Below are 26,045 nucleotides of genomic sequence, written 5' to 3' on the forward strand. Positions count from 1 at the left end.
CACAAAAAGGAGAAGGAGAACATAGGCAAGACTGCCAAGAGTCAACATAGAAAGTTTATGTATCTAATTAGTGCTGTCATGTTCAACCAATATTCAATTTCAAAGATGGGCAATGAAAATTGTGTTCTGTACAGTGGTAAGAACAGATTTTACAAATCTCATGGTTGTTACACTTATTTCTGCTTACAGTCTAAACAATCTGATCAAATTTGATGTCTTACTGAAAGAGCACTGTCCTTCTGTGTATAACTCAAGAGTTTTGCTGAGCTTCAAATTACTTTTAACTTGGCCAGTTGACAGAATTGCAAAATTCAGTTAGTCCTCAGTTGTATCATGGAGTGCAAGCCCCTGGCACTGGCAGCGGTGGCAGCAGCAGTCCCTGTGTCAGTGGAGCAGTCAGGCAGGCAACTGGTAATTGAGAGATACTCCCACTGCATTTTTTATGTGAAATACAGGTGACTTCATGCTGCAGCTAGAACTTTAGCTTAAGACTATCTTCTCTGGTCTTCATTCTTTCCTTTATTTTAATATTATCATTGTCAGTTGCTCTTAATGAGAAACCATATGCAAGATGTACATTAGTAGCTATAATGTGATTAAAGATGGAGAAAAAGCTGTGCTTTTAATAAGCTCTGGAATATTTGGGAGCATATGGCTAAGAAACAGAAAAAAATAAAAGAACACCTTTGAAGAGGGTTCATTTCAAATAATAGCCTGTATTAAGTAGAAAATGAACATTAAAATCCGTGCATCATTTAAACAAACTAGTGCAGTAGCCAAAATGTAGAAAGTATTTAACATAAATATGAGCCATTTTTTTTCAATTGCATTAGGAAAAGTTCTGTATGCTTTAATGAATACCGCTAATATAGTTTCTAAAATAACTTGATTTAAAGCTTTCTCACTGTAGTGACCACAACATATAGCCAAATGTTATTCTGACCAGATAGCTGTAATTGGGATGTTTTTCTCCCTTTTAAAAACATTATTATGTTTTTAAACCAGTTCTACCATGCATTCTTGTCACTGAGTCTTCTCTTTTATTCTCCTGCCTCGCAGACATTTTAACTTCACAAATGGGTTTGGAATGTGAAAGATTTTTATATTCAGTGACCTGTGACTGATAGCAGAAGCTCAAGAAAGAGCTTCAAAACAAAAATAGAAAAAATAGAAATGAACAAAAAACATTGTTGAAAGAAATATATTACATTAGGAAGGTAGGCAAAGGAAGCAGAGTTCAGTACCCACATGTCCTTTCCTAAATTTACATCAGCTGTTAACAATGCAGGTTCATTCACAGTTCTTCGCTGGTTGTTGCATCTCTGTATCTCTCTGTTTCACAGGTGCATCTCTACAGCAAAACTTGCGAAAATCAGGGCAGTGCGTCTTGCTTTAGATACCATTGTTGTTAAAGACACGATTCTCTGATCCTAGGCTTTCAGCACTGAGGATAGCAAATCATGCTTCTGTGGCAGGATCTTACTGGAACGCTTTCCAGCTAAGAGTTCTTCTGATGACCTCCTGGTCTCCATTGTTGTTTTGCTTGCTGTTTCCTCCTTGAACCGCCTTCTTTGATTTAAATGAAGCTTTACAGAGAAACACCGAAGCAGATATAGCACAAGGCACAGATCATGCTTATAAAAAGAAATAATGCACATAATTCCAGCCCTATTCCCTCTCACAAAACTAAGAAAAGAGAAACAAAACCAGCTAAGTTGTAGCAAAAAAACAGATTGTATAATGAAGCATGCTACCTGTAGAGCACTTACATGTAGTAAGCAAACATATTTCACAAATAACATTTTGGTTTCAATCTATGTATAGCCAGAAAAAAGCCCTGATAGAGACTGATTCATATTGATATAAAGCTCCCTATTTTACAGAAATAAATAAAATGTAGAGCTGAAGCTATACTAGTGGTTTTATAAAATTGTGTAATTGAAGAAGTGAAATCTCGAACTGAAGACAGCTCGAGGTAGGGAAGTCAAATGCTCATACACGGGTTTTGTATGTTTACTCTGTTAGTAAACATACTCTGTGTGTTTACTCTATTAGTGGGCACTGCAAAACCACAGTGATGGAATGAGTCTCAACAGCCATATTCCACTTGCACATGTGTTAAAAAATCTGAGAGTCCACCACCACACATTCAAAAGATTCTAAGGTCTATATACATGTGAAAGTGTTAGTCATTACAGATGCAGAATATATTAAAGTAAAAGCTATGATTATAGGAAAACAGATGTAAATAAAGAACTGGAATGGAGCTGTCTCTTGTAAAAGGAAAAAGATCCATTACTGAGGAAGGTAAGTATGGGAGGAGTACAGTATGCCAATAATAACAAAGAGAAATTGAACAAGAAAGCAATGATAAAACAAGATGAAGAAAATTGCATCAAAATCAGGACATCCTTATGAAAAATTCAGTTTGATGTTCAGGCTTTTATGAACTTCAGTGAGACTTGTGAGCAGACAGAGAACAGACTCAAAGAACAAGCCAAAGAAGTGATCTTCCACTGGCCCTGCCATAACTGGATTTGTAAATATTGATGTAAGAAGGAAAAAGATTTTATGCAGTTCATTATCACATCACATCTCCAATCATAATTGGAATATTACTCTTGACTCCCTTCCCACTGGGGATGGCATGCTAGGCACGTTGTGTTTTTATTGGAAACAAATTCATCAAGGAACACCCCATTTTAGGATTACAAGGTCTAAAATAGTCTTTACTTGCACTTCATGGCAGATGAAGCTTTCTGCTTTGATTTTCTGCACAACTGTTCTGGGAACTGGAAAGGTGGAAGAGCAGTGAGTTGATGTCATACAGAGTTCATCAGTTTTCCGATCCTATTGCTCTTCTACTCAGGGATCCCTTTTTGCCAGCCTAGATAGACACTGCATTACGTCTTGAGGTTCAATAAATTATTCCCTTTAAAGCAGGTTTAAAACTTTGATAGTCTTGTTACACTTAGTCATGGCACCTTCACATGCACTAAGATTTTTATTTGAGCCCACAGACTCTGCAGAAAGCCCAAGCATATATCTTAGTTTAACTTGGATTCATTTATCACTGAGCGTGGGAAGGAAATGCCCATCAAAGGCCCCAGAGGTCTGCAGGAAACTGATTCTTTGCATGCATCCACTGCCCATGTGGTTCTTAAACTATTCTCAACCAGTGTTGAAGAACTACAGCCATTAGTGCAGCTTCATATAAAATCATATGTCAGGTCATACACCACAATTAAATGTGGCAAGATTTTACTGCAGTTTATGGGTAAGATGTTTGTAGCAGGATTTTTGGAGACAGACACAGAGAGGCCTTACAGTGCTGGGAAAGTTCTGTTGTTTTAGCACTGTCAAGGACGATGAGCCTGAGAACCAGGACACTGAGCCTGAGAACCAGCTTTTTCCCTCAACAAAGTGTAAACAGGTAACTGCAAAGGAATGCTTATGCAGATAACACTAGCCAATAGCTAGCAGTAAAATGCCGTATTTTTGTTTTTGTTTTGTTTTGGTTTTTTTTCTTTTTCAAAATCACCCTTTAGATGTATGGCAGCTTCTCACAGGAGACTGCTGTAAGGGAGAACCTCATCACTACACTGGAATTAAATACTGACCGTGTATTTTATTTAGATACATAAAATATATATAATATATGTAAATACTGACTTAATTCTGACAGCTGACCAGAGAGCAAGCTACAGTGGTGAATTCTGAAAACCTGTGTCTGTGCTCCATAAGACAAAGATGTATTAAAATAACCTTTAAAAAAGTTCAGAGAACTATTAGTGCCTTGTTATCTTTTTCCAGAATGGCAGACATCTCAGCAAATCAGCATTCCATTTCTCAAACAATCCTAACATCAAAACAGTGAAACTAGTTGGTGATGGCAATATTAAGAATAAAATTTCAAGGCCCAGTCTCAGAGTAGGGCAAGAACATGGCACACACACTGTCAGTGACAGTCATATTGAGTTGAATCTGTCACCAGAGACAAGGGACGTAACACAGATAATGTGGAGCACACTTCCCACAGCCTTTGAAGATTCAGACACTACTGGAAACAATTTTACAGGTCTCTTTAGATAAGGCTCATGCTAACATACTTTATTCTTTCCTCATGCTGAGGACAATGATTGGCAGAACTCTGCTTGGAGATTTCTATCCCTTCCTAACTTAGAAGGAAGGGATAAGTTCCTTACTGCTCTCAGGGGAATTGTTAAGCATGGTCGTAGTGTTTGCTAGACATGAGATATGATCAACAGACCTGTTATTGCCTTGAATGATATCTCCAGCAGCCAGCATGTTTATTGAAACCAGTGTCAAAGAGCCTGTGGCTGAGGGCTGCAAAGGTCCAGAATAACAAGAAATTCTTGGAGAAGGAGGGTGAAATGTGCTTTTTTATAGACAATGTATGTCTGTGTCATCTTGTCACTTTGTGAGCTACATCCTTTTTTTCACATCTTCCACAAAAGCCATACATCTCATCTCTGACATTTCTAGTTTCATTGTCTTGTCAACTCATTTTTCTCAGTCCTCATGCACCATTTAGCCCTATCTCTAGCTTCCTTTTATCTCCTTATGCTACATTATTTTTCTTTTTCTATTGTTTACTTTGCATATATTTTGGCAGGACAGACATCTGAAATCCAGGCACAGCAGAATTCTATATCTTTCACACTCCGCAGTTCTGCTTTGACTCTTCAGTCTTTTTTTTCCTGTTCGTTGCATTTCTGTGGTTTGCATCCCTCTTTTTGCTTCAGTCATACACAGCTGGAGATAAAACCAGGCACAATGGAGAGGAGACTCCCATAGTGTCAATTATGAGCTTCCTGTGTTGTTGCATAAGAGTCTGTGTGGCTTGCTTGGTTGTTCCAGCTTGCTGAGCAACCAGCCTATGCTGTGGTCAGGTTCGTGCCATTCTGCAAGCCAGCACAGTTTGTGTATTTAATAATTTCCCATAATAATAATGTTCACACCAACCTTATTTGTGGTTATTCAGAAACCTTCATCCACCCACACCAAGAATTATTCCTAGCAAAAGGGGAGAGTTGGGTATTCAAGAGCCGAGAGTCAAAAAAGGCAGGCAGAAAGAGAGAGTCTGTCTCTTATTTGGAAGGAAACAGAACCAAAGTTTCAAATCATGGAGATCATGAATATTATATTTAAAACTGCTGTCAAAACCCATGTATGAGCATTCAGCTAATGTATGAACATTCAAAACTGACATTTACCTCTTTGTATGTGTCCTAAATCATATTTGGAAATAAGTTACAGAGCTCCTATCAAACTTATAATCTGATATCAAAGCCCTCTCTTGAGCCATAGGAGAAACAACTTTAAGTCCCGTTTGAAAAGTCTGGAGTCCAGGCTTCTGAACAGTATGGTGGCATGTAATAGTTGGCCACAGCTAACTATGTCCCACAGAATAAATTTGTTACCATTAAGATTCTTCAGGCTTCTCAAAGGATCAGGTGATATCAGTGTGGACATTGGGGCTCTCTAAATGCTTACAACTGTGGAGTTTAACAAAGTAACATAAATTAATTTGGAATATGGTGCTTCCGAACATCTCAAGTCAGGGCACCCTGAAATCACTAAAGTTGTTCTGGGTTCAGTGACTAGATAGTCAGAGATGAGTTAATTAGGACACTACAGTGTTTGGAAAGTCTTTTATACCATGCAAAACAGAAGTCTCTCTCTTGTTTCATCATGGTGTTGTTTCCATTTCATCTTTCTTTATTGCTAGGTATTGCACACATTTAGCTTGGTGTTCATCTAGTCACTAAATCACTGTATCCCTTTTTTGCAATCTTGATTTTTAGGTTCTTAGTAGATCAGTTGTCTGTTTCCACTGAATAAGGGATTATTCCCTTCCTGAGGCTTGGATGTAATACAACTTCCATTGACACTTTTTTAAAGTCCATATTAACATGTGCAAAATATCCTTATTCTTTTTTAAATTACTTTTCAGTTGCTGTTGTCTTCCATGACAAAATTCAACAGAAATGCCTGGACTACCACATACCACTTTGTTAGATTCCTATTGCACAATCATTTTGTACCAGAAACCACATGCAGTTCCTGTAGTTTTGTACCTAGAAACCTTCTAACATTTTTGATTCTGGTCTCTATACATTATGTTGTATTTCTTCAGTCTGTCCAGAGCAAAGTCTTTGCAGGGTTATCTCAGATGTATGTAGTCCCGTTGCTAAAGGAATATGGAAAATGGGTAAATATGAAAAAGCACTGATGATCAACAGGACTGATTGTTTTCTGTCAGTGACCATCTAATCAAATCAAAGCTTAAAAGGAAGAATGAAGAGTATCTTACTCTATAGTAAATGGAAATCCTTGAAATCACTTTGCCATGCAGACCCTGCAATTTGCACTAACTTCTCACTTGTGTAGAGCCTCACAGATTTCTTGTTAATGAAGAATGAAGCATCTCTTTGGGATGCTCCATCAGTGATTAGTCCCACATTAAAGGATGGTTTCCTATAGTCTGCAATGGAAAACACCTAAGGTTGCAATCAGTAAGTACAGTTAGCAAGAAGCAGCTCAGCTCAGCTAGAGGGTGATTAGAGCAAAAAGCATTTAAAATAGAGAGAAACAGTTGTCACACAGTAAAGAGAGTAGGTGACATACTGACATTTCTTTATCCAATCAAAAAAGCTGCAAGGAAATAAGAAGAATGCAGGAATAGCTTGATCAGTCATGAGTTTTTACAAACATTTAAGGCAATCCCAGTATCCAAAAATGAATGAAAAATTTACCAGTTTAATCTGTAATTTCTGATAAAACATACTTTGGAATCCTATTTTAGATTGAAAAGAAAGTACAAGACTGACATACTGCTGAGTGACTCATGAAAATCCTCAGGTTCTCCCAGTCCTAAAAAGCAGTGAAGTCTTATGTTCAGAATATTGGAGGAAAGTGGATATTGCTTCTGGGAAGCCTCTTTGCAAGTTTACTCTAATCACAACAAACACAAACATAGGAGGAGCATTGATAGGTCTAAGAGCCAGAAAGGTTTTATCCACGTGGTGTGGTGGCACAGTAGGGATTCCGCTGCTGAACCCTTGACATGAGTGAGGGCTTGAGAAGGCTGTCAGAAACTCCACTGAAAAGTAATAAATATTTGGAATAATCCCACACATCAGGGGCAGAAGTACACTCCAGGAGCATACCGTGCTCCACCACCAGCAGCTCAACTAAGGTTTTGTGCACATATCTGGAAGACAAATGCCCACATAGTGATTCATGCCAGTTAAGTAGCCCATCTTTTCTACATAAGTAGCACTTACTCTTAAAACCTGCAGCATACCTGTCTTACTTTACGCAGTAATATAAATCTTACCTTCATAATAAGCATTCAGTGAATGTCAACACTGTCATTGCAATGGAACAAAAAGACAAAGACATTCTTAGTTCCATCCATTTATTCTGTGATTTGTGATCCATCTGAACAGTACAGGAAGATGTTAGGTATTCCCACCGAATTGCCTGTCCCTTTGGGGTAATCTAACTCACACTCCAATTCCCTACTACATACATCACTGTCCAGCCTCACTTGTAGTGAGACTAGGTGTGATTGATCTGAACCTAGAGAATTCAACTGGGATCCTCAAGCATATGAGCTGGATGCCAGCCCGTGGCAAGAGGAGCTCAGTGCTGGGTAAGTGTAATTGGCAGAACTCAAGGCAGAATTTATTGACATGCAGACATAAACCTGATCAACATTCTACTGTCTGCACAACAAAGAAATGCAAACCAAGGCGCTCGCAGATCCTGAATATATTTTGACAGTATAAAAGCCTAATAAATCAAGAGCAAATTAACTGTAGGTGAGCTATTATTCAACATTTCTCCAAAAATCTGTGTGTGTTTTTTAGAATTTGTTTGCAGAAAGGTAAAGAGGAGTATTCCTCTCACACACTTAATTAACATCCTTCTTGCAAAATTGTATCCAGTTTGGCACATTCAAAGTGTCCTTCTAACTCAATGCCTAGCAGCAAAATCTTTCAAGCCAGCTGTGAAAAAAAAAAAAAAAGTTAATAATCTTGATAAAAATAGTTTAGTATTAAATTTTAAGACTAAAATAGTTGGCAGGCAGGCATCGTATTTAAATCTGAGGCTTGTGCAATATTTATGAAGGTTTTCAGGTCTAAAAAATTAATTAACCCTAAATTAAAAATTAAGGATCAAGTGTTAGAAAAAAAATGAGCACACCACATGATGCTGCTCTGTTAACTACAACACTTTGTCCAGCCATAGGAGTGACATAGGCTTCGACTTTTCTTCTGTGTTTTCCCAGATCATGAGAAGTGGAAACTGGGAGCGGTCATCTCTGAAGGTAAAAGGCCCATTGCTATGGTCCCATTGCTATATGAGGCCCATTGCTATGGTCCACCAGCCTAGTATCCTCATTCCAACAAGGAAAAGTTGGAAAAGATGCTTAGAAAAGGAATGTAGGACAAATATAAAATGATTCTTCACTGCGTATAACATCCAAGACCCTGGCAGTCAGAAGTTTATAGATTTTCTACACTAGGACTCGACGTTAGGACTATTTTTTAACTATTTATTTGAATGTACTCATGCTTTTGACATTCCAGATATAATGTGTCATTAGATTCCAAGTCTAAGTGCCTGCATTTTTTGGAAAAAAACTCTCTTTTTTTGTTTGTTTGTAGTTATAATATAATAACCTTACTTCATCATTCTCCGTATCATTCCTTATTCTATTGATCTATATCATATACACTTTTTTCCCGCTGAACCTTACCAGTGGATTTCATCTTGCATCAAAAGGGAACTGGTCTTTACCCCTGACCAGCCTCATTGGCCTCCTTCAAACCATTTCTCAATGTATCACATTAATTTGGAGGTGGAGGCACCAGAAAAATTTGCAGTTTTCAGGATATTTGTGCTCCTAAATGACACAGCAATGGCTTCTCCTTTACTCTTCACTTCCCCCCTAACAGTTGGTGTTCTGTTTGGGTTTTTGGCTGTGCTGACATTTTCAGCTTAGTGAGCTAAGCACAAGGACTGTGGGATCTGTTTTTTCAGGAGTGATGGCTGATTTAGAGTGATGGAGTAGGTAGTTTTCCACATGTACTATACTTGGTGCTTAGCAGTTGGCACTACTAGATTTCATGTGCTGCTTTAGCACACAGCATTGTGCCATCTTTTTTTTAGAGCTTTTAAGTTTAGATATTACAATACTGCATGGTAATATGCTGCCTGCAAATCCTATCAGCTCTTCCCCACGCCATTTGCAAGTATGCTGAGCAGAATAATCACCATGGTAAAGTCTTTTGATTGTGAAAATTGACCACTTATATAAAGCTTTTTTTTCCCCAGAATTTAATCTCCTGCCTAGAAGAACCTATTCTTTTTCATCCCACAGAAGAGCCTCTATTGGAGACTTTACTATTATAGCTTTCTGAAAATGTCAGTATACTAACCAGATCACATTCGTCTATATAGTCATTGAGAGCTCCAGTGACCTGCAATAGATCTGTGAGGAATGGCTTCCCTCTACAATAACCACACTGACCCCTTTCCCACTATATCATCATTATCCATGTGCTAGCTAAGCCTCACCATCCTTATTGCTTCCTTCCATCTGCTCAATTGAACATGAGACTCACTTGGTTACTTTCCAAGGCACACTTGCCACTTCCCATTCCTTTGAAATTTACTGATTTAAGCAGTAGATTATATCCTATAGCTACTAGTTGAACAGCTTCATATCCAAATTCCTTTAGAACTGAGGATAAAAGTCATCTGCTTCTGGTGGCTTCTCACTCTCTGTTTCATGTCTGCTATAAAATCTTTGCCACTGCCCCTGCTCTTGGAGTCAGTTCCTCACTCAACCCTGCAGTGAGCAGACCCTCTGCAGGAGTTTTGCTGCCCTCCTCTTCAGTGAACTTTGTTGTAAAGAATTAATCTGTTTTCTGCAGTCTTTTCTACCTTGTGCCCAAACTGTCATTTGAGATCTGCCAGACCCCATGCCTCTGGTATGCTTGAAAATATCTTCTTAGATCTTACATTTCAGCATTTTTCCTCCTCAAAATCTTTTTGTGGTTTCATCTTTATCTTGTCAGAGTTTATGTTCTTTTCTCTTTTGTTGCGTGGATGCAACTTTGGATGATGGAATCTCCATGCTCAGATTGCTCTGTAAGATCCATAAAATCAGCTTGTCATATCTTGAATTTGCTTTGCTTTTGCCTGATGAGAACTGCCTGAGATCATCATGAAGATACCAGAAAATTTCCTTCTTCCTTTTCATAGTCTCTGTTGGTTCCCATCCCTGATTGTAATGGTGAAGTTATTCATGTTATTAATATTACATTATGCTACAATGAGTTATCCCACCTCTGTTTTTACAAAGTAATAGTGTATCAAGTACAGTAGGACAATGCATTTTCTTTTTACCTTTGACAGCTATATTTCACATATGCATGGATTATTTTGCAGCAATGTTGCGAAAGGCATCAAGTGTACTTTAGTACCAGAAATCCACTTTGCTGTCTTTTCAGCCCTCATGACTGAAAACTCCATTTTTCCCTCTTGCACTCCCCATTCTTTGTAGACAATCAGGTATGCACATTTTCCTCTTTCCAAGCACTCTTTCTCAAATATCACTACTCTTTCTCTCTCTCTCAGGAAAAGGTGAAAAAGTGAAAAGAAAAAAGCTAGAGGTCCTGCTGAGGAGTGGTATGAAGGCCTTTTCTTGCTCTGCACCATGTCCTATGTCCCCTCTTTCCCCCTTCTTTTGGGCAGGAGTCAAGACTCCCTCTCTGTGGGAACAAAGAACCTGGTATTTCCAGGGGTAAGAAGCTGCAGCTGCCTAAATAGCTAGTTGGCCACAGAAAAAAAAGATTTTTTTCACTCAAAACTTTTATGTGGTTGATTCAAAAGTAGCAGGGAACATGTTATTGTAATTGCCCCAAAGAGAAATACCATGTCTCCCGCTGAGCCATCCAAGCTCACACACCTAAAATGCACTGGAGGGAGTCCAAGATTGCCAAAACCCTGTAGCTTTGCTCAGGCTACTTGTTACACCTGGGATTTCCAGGCAGTACAGATTCTCTGCTGTGAGGAAATTTGCACAGCACTTATCCAGCCTGTGCCTAACTCCAGGCAATGATACTTGAGCTTGACAGTAGTTGGAAATTCACCAAAATAGACACTGTGGAGTTGCCTTTTGGTCTCCAAGTACAGCTTTTTGGACCAATTGACAATAACAACTGCAACAAATAGCATGTAAAAGTGTTTCAGTTATAAAAATAGAATGCCCATATAAAAATAGTCTCTTTCCTGAGGTTTAATTATAAAATGCATTAATGAAATGACAGATAGCACTACCCTCCACACAAATCATTTGAGGCTGCTCTTATCATTAGATTTAACATAGACTGAAAATGCGCATACACAATTAATTCAATTTCGTGCAACTGGGAACCACACACCTGCTTAGAGACTGTTCCTTACGTACCAACAGAGGCAAACATACACAAGGCTCTCATCCGTAGTCTAAAAGCACACTCAAGCAAGGAAAAACCTCTTTACTACATTAAAACTATATGTGTTTCCCTGCTGTTTCACCCTGTTTCTGAAACTGTTTGTGTGTATGGCTGGCTTTTTTTAACAAGACCAGTAATAATTGCTTTAAAATATGGCCAGAACAAAGGCTCTGCAGATAAACCCACATTTACTTGAGGCACTTTATTCTAATGGTTTGGAGAAGCTTTACAATTTTCTTTCTAATTAACCTATCAATAGTGATGTCACTTAAACATTCCTTAGGAATATTATCTTCTCATTATTGCCAGAAAACACGTTGCCCAATTTTATAGTTCAGTTGCTCTTACACATGGATGGAGCATCTGAATTAACTTGAACTGAAACAGATTTTTTAAAGAAACACTTTCCATACACACAAACTACTTTCATAATTATATTTAAATCATTATTATTCAAATTTCAAAGCATTAAGGGGATGAAGCCTTCAGTGTTTATTTTGTGCTTGCACATTGTAAGAATATAATAGAGGAGTGTTCTGCTTACCAAGTGGCATTGGGTTAGGAGGAGAACCACTAGGTTTGGGTAGATATTTACCCCAAACAGCATGGAAAATCAGCAATGGTCAAATTCTTCAGGAAGGAAGGAACACAACACAAAATCAGCGTGTATAAAATTTCCAGATTCATAGCTGCAAAGAGTGCATTTCCTCAGAATAAATACAGCTCAGGCAGCAGCCAGGCAAGCTTCCCAGGCTTGCCAACACGCTTCACCCTTAAGTTGCTGAGAACATCTGGAGGACACAGATCACTCCTGCTGTGTATTCTTTGCTGAAGACTGCCAGGAAGGTTCAAAACCAGAGCTGGTGCCAGTCTGGGGACTGTGCCACAACCAGGGCCTGCCTGTTGGGACTGGGAAAGGGTACATCCCTCTGTTTCACATGTTTAAAGAAACATTAAGAACCTGGAAAAAAAAAAAGAGGCCTACTGCCTGATGAGAATGAGGAGATGGCTGAAATATTCAGTGTTTTCTTTGTATCAGTCTCCACTGAGATGTTCAGAAGAAACATAAACAAAGAAAAAATAGTATAAATCAGAATAAAGAGAAAACTGCTTAAAGCATCCCTAGATTCAAGTTTGCAGAACTTGCTGATGTTCATGTATGCTCAATGACTAAGGTAAATAAATGTACAGAGTATTAGTAATTATGTCTAAGAATTTATGGAAGACAAGAAAGTTAGACTAGAGAAAGCAAAACATATACCCTATTTTTAAAGTCAAATAAAGAAAACTTCCCTTAACTTTTGTACTCAGAAATAATCTGACAAGTTATCAAAAAATCGAGACGGTTCACTGACATGTGAATTGTGGAAAGCAAATCCTGTCATACCAGTCTAATTTTCCTTTCTTATGTCTGATTTTCATTCTTATTTTTATGTGGAAAAAGGGGGAGGAGAATGTACAATCTTCCTTTCACCTTTCAACACTCTGAAATTCACATTAAAAAGTTGAGGGAAAAGGCTCTTGGTGGAATCTCTTTTCAACGTAGTTACTGACAATAATTCCTCTCAAAGGCTGCTGTGAATGATTTGCTCCTAGTGGTAATTACCGGTGTGGTTCTGAGGCATCTGGGATGAAAGCACCTCGGTTCAATATCCACTAATAATTGGAGACCTACTGATAAATTATAAAATTAAATTTGCTGATGCCAGTATGTCACTATTCATAGGAAGTTTAAAAAGACTTTGAGAAACAGACTGTTTCAAAATAAAAATTTTGTACTAAAGCAGTCAATCTGATAAAATTCACTGAGGTGTACAGTGCTCAGTTTAGGGCAGAGAAATCAGACGTACAATGTAAAATGTGAGGTAACTGCTCAGAATCCAAAGTGACCATGAGCTGCAAATCTGATGTGTTACAAAATGGCAAAGAATTTGTTCTGTGAAAATTATTAATAAATTTGGAAAGAATGTTATCATTTTGATTTGTTCTACCTATTCCCCACCTTCATAATATCTCCGATTTGGACACTGTGAACAGACATGGAAGGATCCAGAAGAGAAGTGTAGAGAAATGCTGTGTGGTATAAACTGCAGGAATCAACTTTTGATCCTAGAAACAGAAATAAGGATCCCACATAACAGACACTGATTTTATACTTGCAATTACCTCTGGCCTCACCTTGGTTTATCTTCAATATGTGGGTATCTGTAAGGTCATATTTAAAAAATCACTGGATTTAGAAAAGACAGAAATAACTCCACAAATGTAAAAATTTATTCCACAATAGAAAAATCGAGGGAGAAAGCATATTTGAATGCCTAGAAAAAGAGAAAACATACAGCCGGGTTTCTTCCCATATCAGCCATAAGAAAATTTACATCATGGAGGGAAAGGAAGGGAAGGTTTAACTGCAGGAAAAAAAAAATGAACTGTACCTTACTGACACATGGGGAGCCCTCCTCAGCCAAGGTTTTCTCTTTTGTATGAGTTTCCAAATATGAGTGTAAAGCCTAATTGAAGTTTTTCTCCAGGTAAGAGTGTTGACAGCTTTTCTCTTCGTTGTTGTTTTGTCATCTAATCAGAGCTGGGCATGTGCTGCAAAGGCAGTGTAATTCATATGTACATCAGTCAGCCACAAGACAAAGAAAGACAGAACACAATTAACCCACTGTTCCTGCAACTATTCATTATACCTCTGGTCTCACCCTTTCTGATGTAGATTTCTACATCAGAATTTCTACAATAATTTTTGTAAACTTGGTTCCCCTTCTTCGGTCACATAACCAAGATGCTAGCCTTTTTTTTTTTTTAGCTTCTTCAAGTTATTTGCACACAATATTTTATGAGAAAAGGAAATATCAAATCAGCTACAATATTTTACAATGAAAAAAAAATATCAAGCGAGCCACTTGCTGCCTACAGAGAAAAAAAATTGAATTGACAGAAATACAGAAAAGGTTACATTAATACAAGATACTTCCTGCACAGTGACCAGTGAAAACAGAAGGAAAGCAAACAACAAGGGGAAAATGTGACATTAACTTAACCTTTTTACATATTAAACTGTATTAAAATCTTTCTGTCTTGCTGCTCTGGAGTGCAGAGGATTTTATTTGAAGGACTGTACATTCTCTATGCAGCTTTCAGTACTAATTTTAAAAGCTATTCATCAAGGAGTGTTAAAAACACCTCTTTCATTTGATCTAATCTGGCACTTCTCTCAAGACATGCTAACAAGAACATTTTAAATACCTTCTGCAAAATATGGTCTACACAGGCAATATAGCACAAAAAAAAAAAAAAAAAATCTGTCCTCAAGCCTCCTGAAAATCTGACTTTACTTTTACAGGATTTCTACAGGGTTTAATTGTTCCATGACATTTAGAAACAGGTTTTCCCAAACTCATTGAATTTTGTCTGTATTTGGCCTAATATCCTTGTGGGGATGCTACAAAGCTGTTTTCTTTCTGTGTTACAGGAGTGGTAACACAGATTTTCCCTTTTTGCTCCAAGTGTGTGCACCAAATGCATTCTCCAAAAGTCAGGGGGATGCAGAGAGCCCTGTATGGCCAGACCTGGGGGAGATCTTACCAGTGTTGTGTGTCAGTGTGCCCTCAAGGCCATCAGAAATATTTTAAATTTTGCATCACATGGTACAACCAAATGCATTCTTTGTAAGAGAGAAAATCAGCTGAGAAAGAATTATTTGCACTGCAAAAATAATTCTGCACCAAATAATTCTGGTATTTTTCCCCCACTGTTAATTCTGCAGCATTTACAAAGTATAATAGCAAGGGTAATAGATTTTATTTGGACCAATGGCTTTTTAGTTATGCAAAATACCAGCATAGATTGCATACAGGATCCTGAGAGGATGCAGCTCCTATTGACAAAGTGTGAATTCTATGAATTCCTATTAAGAAACACTGCCATAGTACTTCTACTACCCTTCTTTCTGTGTCTGAGCAAATGTAAGGACTAGATAACTTCTTGACATCCTTTTCAGTTTTCTTTGATGCTAGGAGTTGTGTTGACATTTCACATTGTGCACATTTATTTGGTGAATACTATATTTCTAACTCTGGACAGAAGGAAAACCTCTGAAGGATTATACTTTTAGCTGACAGAAGCACAATTGTAGCAAAGAAAACATATAAAATAGAAGATATTTCAATGTCCAAGGCCAGCTAAGAGCTGGTTTTGTTAAGACGATCTTGTAAGAAGGAAAGAAAGTGCACATCACCTTGAAGTCTGTATAATTTCCTCTCTAGGATGTGTAGGCATTGTTGCTTTAGTGTAGTGAAAACACACTGTGAGGAAGCTGTGGGTGCACCCTGAGGCAGGTAAGATCCTGCTGAAGGATGTGTTCCTCTGGCACTACAAATGAGCGCGCTGACCCACTCAACTGACACCCGCACGCCCTACTCTTGGCTGCCCATTACCTGGACCTGCCCCTCTACCAGCACCAGGAGATCATCCCTCCCTCTGGGTTTCACTGTGGTTGCCCTTCCACGGGGGCTGGGAGGCTTCTGCAGGACACGAATTCCAAAGGCTGTGGTGCTGCTGACACGAGGCTCACGTGTCAGCTCACTGTGTTTCTTGTTTAAGGCTCTCACACAGGGGTATCACAGCAGGCTGTGCGGTGCTGCTCCCTGCATGCGCTCTCTGCTGCGCTGACCAGGCACAGCAGAAGACAACTGCTCCCCTACTGAAGGAGAAGGTTTCCATCATGAAACGCCAGCCAAAATCAAGACATGCAGGCTGGAGGCAAAGCCAGGGAAATTGGCGTGGATGGGATATGCAGACATCAGTGCCACATTTAACTGCTGTAGAAATAGAGCAGAGCAGTAATAATGACGCCAACTCTGACTGGAAATCTGGCCAGGAGATGAGTGGCAGAAATCCATAATCAGAACCCTGGAGTCAGCTGCTCTAACTAGACAGTTCAGCCACAGGCTGTGCATACTCCCAGCAAAAAGCTCCTGTGGTAAATAGTTCAAAGCATGCTCTTTGAACTCCAGCAAACCTGCTTGTCCTGTGTCATAGCACTAACCTTTCTTTGTTTAATAGCATGCTTCATAACTACTCTTAATTTGGTGTGAAACTTTACTACCAAGATTTGGAAATTCAAATGATGGAAGTTTATATTTGTGCTTTGAACCTCTCTTTTTTCTCTATGAAAACAGCGAGTGCAACAAAGTTCTTCTCAGGTTCACACAACACTGCATGTTACAGAGTAGCACAGATAATGTTCCAGTGATTCCACCATATCAAGCAATTCTACAAAGCCTCTTACATGCAGAAGATGTGAGGCAAGTTACAAAGGCTGATTTCAAGTTACACTGATTTCAGCAGAAGACAAGCAGCATTTGATATACCATATTCAGAATCCACTTTGGAGGTTATTTGATCTGCCAGTAATATTCCTCAGATAGACAGGAACAAATTTATCTTGATGTGTGTGTCTGTCATTCAAGTAACCTGTGATCCATTGAATATGTCTCTTCCTGAAACACTCCTTTTACTGCAATTCTGTCTGACTCAATATTCTTCTTACCTGACAGGTAGGAGATCAAATAATTGAAATCAATGGAGAAAGCACAAGGGACATGACACATGCCAGAGCAATAGAGCTAATCAAGTCTGGTGGCAGGAGAGTGCGACTGTTGTTGAAACGTGGAACAGGCCAGGTCCCAGAATATGGTGGGTTTTCATCTTTACATTTTTATATGTGCATGACTCTATATAAATTAATTATATTGCTTTTGAATTAAGTAGCAGTTGCAGATATTTATATATTGTAATTTCCTGGAGCACATGAAGTATAGGCTTCAGTGCTTACCTGTACAGATGTGGACTTACTCACGTGTGTGTACATCACTGTCATCTGCTGCCCTCCCAACACAGGCAGTGGCTTTTAAGATGTGCATTGGAGGAAGCACTGCAAACCTCCTAGGGGACATCTCTGAGCGTGCTGGGAGTTGCTGATTTGCCCATAAACTCTCCTTTTCTTCCTTTATTGGAATTTCTTCCTTGTTGGTACTTCTCTGCACATTTTGAGTCACAGCAGATGATGCTGTTGCTATGCAATTGAGTGGCTCAGGTTGAAACTCTAAGCATAATCAAGAAAGTTCTCTCTTGGACAACTTCACCCATTGTATTCTCTGTGACAAAATACATGGCTGATCAATTAGAAGCCAGTTCTGAATTGAAAACATGAGATTTTGCTCATTGTGGTGAGAAAACAGGATCCATTCTTCTTATGTTTTGTTACAGAAGGACTTCTGGGACTTTTTAAGTATTTCAAAAAGTGTGAGTCATTTAGAAAATATAGAAACTTTATTCATAACTGAAATGACAAAAAGTAAAAATAAATTATCCAATGGTAATTTCAATGACAAAGAGCTTTTTTTAAAACTGAAATCAGGGCTTACTGTATAGAATGGTGTAACAATTTCATATATTTACATAAGTTCTATGATATGCACCTCTGGGCCTTAAGGAAAAGGGACTTTTTTTTTTAATGAAAAGTCCTTAACTTCTTTATGCTAGGAGGTCCAAAACTCTATTAAACTATTTTACTTTTACTTTTGAAGTTCCAGAATGCTTTCCCATTAGAATCAGAAATTACGGTCACATAAAAATTCAAATACTTAGGCTTAACTATAGGTTTAGGTGAGCCTTTGTTGCTAACATAAATTCAATACTTCTGTTAAAGCCAGCTGCACTGAAAGTCAGTTCTTTCCCAGCTGTCAATACGCATGGTAATTGCACTGTTCTCTTCTCTAAACTAGAGCTAATTCTATGGCTAAGCCAATACTCAGGACAGTGTATGCTGCATCCTTTACAATTTTCAAGAGCTTCTGAATAAAGGCAGAAAAGATGGGCCATAGCCCACTCATATGGTAATAAAGTTAGTGATTTATACTTTTGGTGAGTAGAAACAAAGCCAAAATGGCTTTCAGGGCCTCTGATAAAATAATCCACATACAGTTAATATCAATTTTTACTAGTGTGCAATCCCTTCAGAGAGACCTCCAACAGATATTCAGGTCATCTCCAAAACTATTTTATGGGGAGAGGTGCATCATTTTTAATAAAGAAAAAAAACCCCAAACATCCAGGACTGATAGAGTGGTAGTAATCCTTCTCAAATAGCAGAACTATATACCAGGAGTTCTCTGGTTCCTCAGGAAACAATTTAATATAAAGTAGGTCCACGAGGCTACGATGAGCAAAGAATCTGTTGCAATTCAGACCCATTCCAAATCTGAATTTCTTAAGATCCCAGTTCCAAATTGCACTTAAATCCAGAACAAATTTCCATTATTCATATAATCTTATAAAATTGTACATTATTCCAGTTAAAAAAAAATCTAAACATTAAAAAAATTTAAAAACAATACTTCAATATAAGTATCATTGATTTAGGAAAACAAATCTTCCAAAATATGCACACAAGTCTTCCCTTTCACAGAAGATGATGAGTAGAAAACATATATAAACCACTAGAAATCCAGACACAGGTTTTAATGCTAACAGAAAGCAGCACGGTGACTTCACAGTGTTGTTTAAAGCCAAGGGGGCCATTTGGGAAGCGTTTGGAATACTAAGCATTAGTTGCTTAAAAATGCAGATTACTGAGATATAAAAGTTGCTACTAAGAAGCGCTTTTTAATCAGATCATTTTCCAAGCTGCATCTCCAGCTTACAGCTCCATACAGGAGGAGAACTGAGTAGCTGTGCTTGAAAGCCCCTTTTTCCTACTGCACTGAAAAAAGTGTTAAAGTGCTCAGGACTTACATCATAGTGTACACGCAACCTGCAGAAAGCATCACAGCAAAGGAAAACATCTGCACATCTGCAGTTCTTAATCTGTGCTTTGTGCAAGCAGAAAAGTGTTAGAATTGTATCCAGTCTGGAGGCAGAATGGAAGCAAAATAAGAAGAAGCCTGTTGAAATTAACTGAAATAATTGAAGTCCTCCCTAGACCATTTCCCAAAGGCATAAGAAGTAGTGTAAGAACAAACAGAAAGTGCACCTAAATTCCAACAGCACCCTGACTAGGAAGTTAAAAACAGAAATTAATGAACAGAACAAATTAAAATGGGAGGCCATGTCTCAAGTAGGCCAGATCTCAAGATTAAGTCATCATGCTGCAAAGAACATCTGTTAGAGACCCCCAGAAACATCTTTTCCAAATAATGTAAAACTGAATGCAGAGAAGATTGTGACAGTAGGTTTGAGGGCAAAGCGGTCCTGAGGACATCAGGAAAACCAGTCAAAATTTAGTAGTTCCCTCTTCCTTCAACCAGAATTTCACAGCTGAGATGTAACAAGACTAATTGGAGATCTTTTTACTGAAATAGTCAGGGGGTTTTTAAGTAAGTACATGTCAGAAATATTTCTTATACTCATCAGGGTCCAGCTGTGGAGAGCATCGGTGGGAAATAAGACTTAGCTGAGTATAGAAATGCAAAGTTGAGGACAGAGCTGATATTGGGACTGCAATGGTGGTGTGCAGCAGAAGCCTAGGGATAAAAATAGCAAGAGCACAAGTGTACCAAGACTCGCTCCTGGATATTCTCTCTCAGTCCTGACAAGCGAAATCATCAGGGACTTCCCAAGTCGGGTTTAGTAGTGCTGTGATTTTCAACCTTTTCAACAGCAGCAACATTCAGATTCACAGCACTAAAAAGGAGAAAAGTTATCTAGAGCTACATAAACCAGCCAGCCAAGACTATCACATTACTGTCTTCAGTCTTCAACTTCTTGATTTTCCTTGTGTTTTAAACTCCAGTGCAATGTTTCTGTTAGTACAAAATATGGTGGTATGTACTTAAGTGCAAGAAATGTCAGTGTTTGAATGATGATGTGATTGACATTGGTAAAAGCAGTGTTAAGGAAAAATCATCAATAATAACAGAGTGATTTGTGAAAGAAAGGAATGTGTACTGAAAACAAGAAAGCACTTAGTGAAGAAACAAAGAACGAGCTGCTGCAAGGGTATAAATCTCCCGAAGGAGTTATGTGAGCTCATACTGCCTGGAAATCTGTCCATTTCCAATCTTGGAACATTTTGGCTGAGCTTAAACACTGTTCAAACCTAGGGAGAAATAAAGTGTGCTGCAAATGCATCATTTACCTCCATTCCAGCTGCTGATTTTGCTTGAAAACGAATGCCGAAGATCCCAGACCATTTCAGAGGCAGATATCCTCTTGTAGCGGTCATGCTGCCATCAGAATGTAAGCAAAGGAGCTCAGATATGATTAATGCTTCAAAACTGTAGCTGATTTCACAGCAGGGTGCAACAAAAGAAGCATTGAAAACAAGTGTTTTATCACCCAGCATCTCAGAACATGTTTGCTGAGGATAAGAATAGCCAGAGGAACCGTGCTTCCATGGAAGGTGAATTATCACAGCTCGTCCAAACCCGAAGAACATCAGTATCATGTTTCATCAGAAACAGTCTGCCAGCTGAGTTCTCTAGAGAACCAAGTCATAGTAAGAAATCATATTAATGTGAAAAAAGACTAGAAGTACTGCTGGGAATCCTGATCCCGAAAAGCACTTAATGCCTGGGAAGTCTGGCTGCAGAGAGTGTGAGGTTTCATTCATGTCACAGGACACAAAACCCAGAGTCATCCCTGCAGAACTGATCACTTCTCCCACCAGCATTAAAAACAATTTGAGTAAAGTGATGGCTCAAGACATTTCTTGCAGTGGCTGCCTAATTTCCCATGTGTGCCCCTGCCTAAGGGGTTACTGACTTCAGCTCCTGGGTGTGCAGCAGTTCTAAAAATCTGTCTGTTTGCACTGAGGGAGCCTCATTACAGATGCTTATGCATTTCAGGCCTTAGCCATAGCTATAGAAACACCATGAGAAGGACATGTACTTTGCATAGCCAAACACTGGGGTGAAGTATTACCCTTAAAGACAAAATGCAGGAAAACTGTTCACAAAATCCCAAAATAGTAAAGTTCAAGAGGAAATAAAGCTGACAATCAGTCTCTCTGTCCAGCTGTGAATTCTGCAAAAAGTTATCTCTAATGGTTGATCAGCCCCAGAAAACTACAGGGGTTTTTTTGGTAACACCTGCTCTTTTCTCTAGGTGTCTTTGGAGGAAGTTCCCTAGGACAGCCTGTGGTGTTTCACTCTCAGTCCCAGCAGTCCTGGCAGTTTGTTTTTTCTGGCTTATTGCTCCTGGCCTTTCCTGACTGGAGATTTTATTACTCACAGTACATATATAACTTGTATATATTAAGTTCCTAGAAGTTTCAGAAAGCAATGAGTCTTATAATCAAATGACTGCCAACATGGTGTAAAGGTGGAGAAGGCTGAGGCAGGTTAGCACCTGTAGGTGGACTCCATCCCTCCAGCAAGACAGAACCCCCTGCCCCAGTTGCTTTCTGTCTGGTAGTGCAGAGGGAGCAAAAACACTGAATTTTTGCTCCTGTAAGGAGCATCTGAAATAACCTAATTTGTTTCCCTTCCTGCTTTCAGGACTACAAAATCATCTGTCGTGTTGATATAAGGTTTCTATCAAGTTTCATTTAGTTTTAAGGTGCTTGAGAGCTCCTGCAGGAAGTTATACCTTCTAGAGACTCCAGCCCGCTTACACTGAGATTTTGGAAAACTTTTCCATTGCCCTATCTTGGACATCTGAGTCTGGCCCTGAGCATTTTAGGTCACACTGTGATACTAACAGATACACAGAGCTGTGGGAACTGGAATCACTGAGGTTTGGAGAACAAGGACTCTGCATTGTGCGGCGATGGTTGGTGCTTTATGGATCTACACAATGATGGTCCCTTTCCTTCTCTTGCCCTGCTTTGTTTGGCTTTATTAAAAGACGTGTCCTGGGGTTGCACTGTGTGTTTTTGGAACCTTTGTTTCCTTACACAATGCCAAGTTGTGTACACAGCTTATCCCATGGGCTCATTACACATAGGTGGTTTTACAGAACTAGAGTTTAATCTTCCTTAAACAGCCCAAACTGAATCTAAAGTTTCAGTATATACAAATTGCTGGTTAAGACATAAATGTGACAAGGTATTTAGCAATAAGTCCTTTCTGAAGGGCCTTGAAGAAACTCTCTTCTCCTGCTTCAGCACTACCCCAGCAAAAAAAAAAAAAGTCAGAGTTGATACCAATACAAGGATTTTTTCATACAGGTAAATTGGCACAGTTCTTAAATGCATTAAATCCTTTGCTTTTGATTTGTTATGACTCCTTCAGGAAGCACCTCAAGATGTACTCCATATCCATAGACCAGGTGAATCTATGTCCTGAATATATATGTACAGTAGTTTCAATGATACACTAATATTTAGACTTACAGCATGCTTATTTGTCTTAGCTTTAGAAAAATACTTCTTTCCTGTTACATATAAGCTTTTCACTCAGTAGTTCTAAACTTACTAAGAATTCTCTGCTCTAACAATAATAAAATGTCTGTATGTCACTGGTTCTGTTAATTCTAATGATTGGTCCTAGGCTGTTCCTCCCCTTCCTTTAGGAATGGTACCTTCCAGTCTCTCCATGTGCATGAAAAGTGACAAGCATGGGTCCCCATATTTCTACTTATTGGGCCACCCTAAAGACACGGTTTGTAAACTCTGCATGTATATTATCTTTCTAATACATTTTGTTTCTCACAACTGTTAATGGAGTATTTTCCAGCTTCTTCCATGCTAGCTCACTTAATAGTTTCTACAATATTCAGCTTTTCTTTCATAACTGATTTTCTAAGACATCAAAGCAGCTATGCATTCTACAAATGTATTTTAATATCCTAAATAATGAGTTTTGCATGTTACACTACTGCTAGTGCAAAGATATGCTCTATATCCACTTTTTCTCATGACAAAATTTTGTCTTCTGAATATGACTTTTCAGGTAGAAAATCTTAAGCTTTTGAGTTTAAGCCATTATTTTCCTCTTCTTTATAGCACTTGGCTTGCAAAAATATTAACAACAAGAAGGTGGAAGTTAGGTGCTGACCTCAAACAATATTTATGTGCAGCCTCTTGAGGAAATAACTAATGTAGAATTGAACACATTTTGAAATGTGCTGTAAGGCAATACTCATTTATTAAACCGTGAGGTTATGCTGAATTTATACAACGCCCTTTGCTCTTGATTTCAAGCAATTTTCTTCATAGAATCAGATCCAACTGCACAGATTGTTCAGATACATCTCATTTGTAATACAGAGCCAGGGCACAGATACAATACCTGGAAAGCAAAGGAAAAGAAAGACTTATTTTTTCTATTTTCCTGTTGATTGCTGTCATCACAGAAAACACAGCAGTGTCCAGATGCATTCAGCTCTGTCTGCTGCTGACTTTGCACAATGTAGTACAATTGCTACAATTAAAGACAGTCTCACGCATTGAAGTAGCCAGATTGGAAATAGAAAAGGAATGATATCCAGAGATGTCTTCCAGCCTCTGAGATTCAAGCAGCTCCTCCAGTGTGATCTCATAGAATTCTTGCCCCCAGCAACCAGGCACTAAACTGGGCTTAAGTTATCAGTTTCGTGCATGCAGATTCAGGTAATCTAACCAATGTGTTTCCAGTTAGAGCTTATTTCCAGTCTGTGTCTATAAATAGGATTTTTTTGAACACAGACACATCCATATACTTTGCTGCTGCAGAGCTGGGCACATCTAGAGGCTATTTGGAAATATTCCCATGTATGGGTGGGAAAACAAGTGTGACCCATCAGAGACCTCCTAGCTGCAAAGTTCCTGCATCATATAGAAATGTTAATTCCACTATTCCTTGTATTCTCACCTTACCTCTGTTTTGTTCTTCACTAAACATAGCTCAGAGAGGTTAGATATCCAGGCTGGCATTAAGGTGATTTTACAAGTCCCAAGTTTGAACTGCAGTTCAAACACAAGTTCTACATACTTATAACCTCAACTTTTTGGGCATCATCTTTATTTTTCCTCCCATAGAAAAGCATACAGAGGAAATAAGTCTTTTTCCTGAAATAAGTAGAAATGTAAGTACTCTATAATATAGCTAAAGTTAGTTTTGCAGAGTCACCCAGCTGTGAATGGTTCTCATCTATTTGGCAGGAAATGTTGCAACAGAATTTTTTCTCAGTATAATGTATCCAGAAAAGCAAAAGAACTTTAGTTCTGGTCAACACCAAAACTGAAATACTTCCTTGGTAAAAAAGCAGTATCATGTCAAATAAAAATACGATTGCTGTAAAATGTCTCCATTTCAGGTTTTTTTAATGAAAGAGTTTGGAGGGGAAGAATTTTCCTAAAAAGCCCATTTTGATGGGGCTTATCCCAACCAAAAATGTGGCTGTGCTACCATTCATTAGAGCACTGAGCAAGGAGTCAAATTTCCTGAGGCAGAACAAATTGTTCATTCTAGTATGCCTTAGGAGAGGCCCTACCATAACATCATAGAGCAATCATCTTGGACAAAGGAATTGTTCCCTTTTGTATAAATAATCACTTCTGGAAGATGATCAGCAGGCTTACTTGAACTTAGACATAGCACAGGAGAGATGCAGGTAGTTTGAAAGGTATCTCCAGGTCAGGTGATACAGGCCTGTTCTTCCCTTGCACCACGGGTTTGGTAGCCCTTACCAATGACTACTGCAATTATATTTGCAAAAAACAGATTAAAAATTGGGAGCTTATACTGTGGGGTTATTGCTTGAATGTAGTTATATCCTTCAGAAGTCTCCAGTTTAAAGTCTGCTACAAACTGATTTTTCTAGTTCTATTAGAATGTCTGAAGCTTTCACATTTGTGTAATAAATGGCTAAAGCATCTTGGCCTATACTTTGATGCCAGATACTCCTATCTGTTCAGAGTACTGATCAGATAATTCAGTTCATCCTTTTTTAATGCTCATTTTATAAATCTCCAGAGCTGAGGTTGGATGTTATTTGAAACTTGAACTACCATATACATCATTTATCAGATGTGAGTGCAAAAATCAATAGTCATTTTGGAAAAGTGCCCTTTCTGCCTGTGACCACCTTGTAACAACTGCAAACATTCATTCGTATTCCTGCTGCATTTCCAATACCACCTTCTTATTTCTAGCAATACCAACTTAATTTAAGGAACCTGTGGTTAAAAAAAAAAAAAAAAAAAAAAAAAAAAAAAAAAAAAAAAACTGAAACAACAACAACAACAACAAACACTAAATGAACCAATATACTGGTTAATAAAATTGGTCTAAAACCATCAGGCAATTTGAATATGGGCTCCCAAAGGTTCTAGAATGTTTTATTGCCATGGGTAAAAACTATTCAAGGGCAAAATTGAATATTAAAACCTGCTTTACAAACATGTATTTAGTACTTAATAAATATGTAGCAGCTGGCAGAAAAGTAGAGCACCCTTCTATTAAATGACGGTGGACGTGTATGTGTAAGTGGGTGCGTATGGTTATTTCTGTCTTACAGCAAATTTCTGTTTCAGAAGATATGCAGATCTATTATCCGTTGATACAGAAATAGAAAATC

The 26,045-nt window shown here is 38.4% G+C and overlaps 1 protein-coding gene across 8 annotated transcripts in view; it reads left to right on the forward strand.

Annotated features, from left to right (window-relative positions):
* The window catches only part of MAGI2 (membrane associated guanylate kinase, WW and PDZ domain containing 2), a 713,954-nt gene that overhangs the window by 672,885 nt on the left and 15,024 nt on the right, over window positions 1-26,045 (forward strand). For 5 of the 8 annotated variants that reach the window (XM_040061343.2, XM_040061346.2, XM_040061344.2 and 2 more), the window contains one exon: window positions 17,102-17,240. In XM_040061343.2, the coding sequence (XP_039917277.1) occupies window positions 17,102-17,240 (139 nt within the window). Of the gene's footprint in view, window positions 1-17,101; window positions 17,241-22,777; window positions 22,815-23,057; window positions 23,147-26,045 lie in introns of all 8 variants that reach the window. The other 3 variants (XM_058420134.1, XM_040061352.2, XM_058420135.1) reach the window with 2 other exon arrangements.

Source organism: Hirundo rustica, chromosome 4 (genome assembly GCF_015227805.2).
Source record: "Hirundo rustica isolate bHirRus1 chromosome 4, bHirRus1.pri.v3, whole genome shotgun sequence".
Classification (NCBI taxonomy): Eukaryota; Metazoa; Chordata; class Aves; order Passeriformes; family Hirundinidae; genus Hirundo; species Hirundo rustica.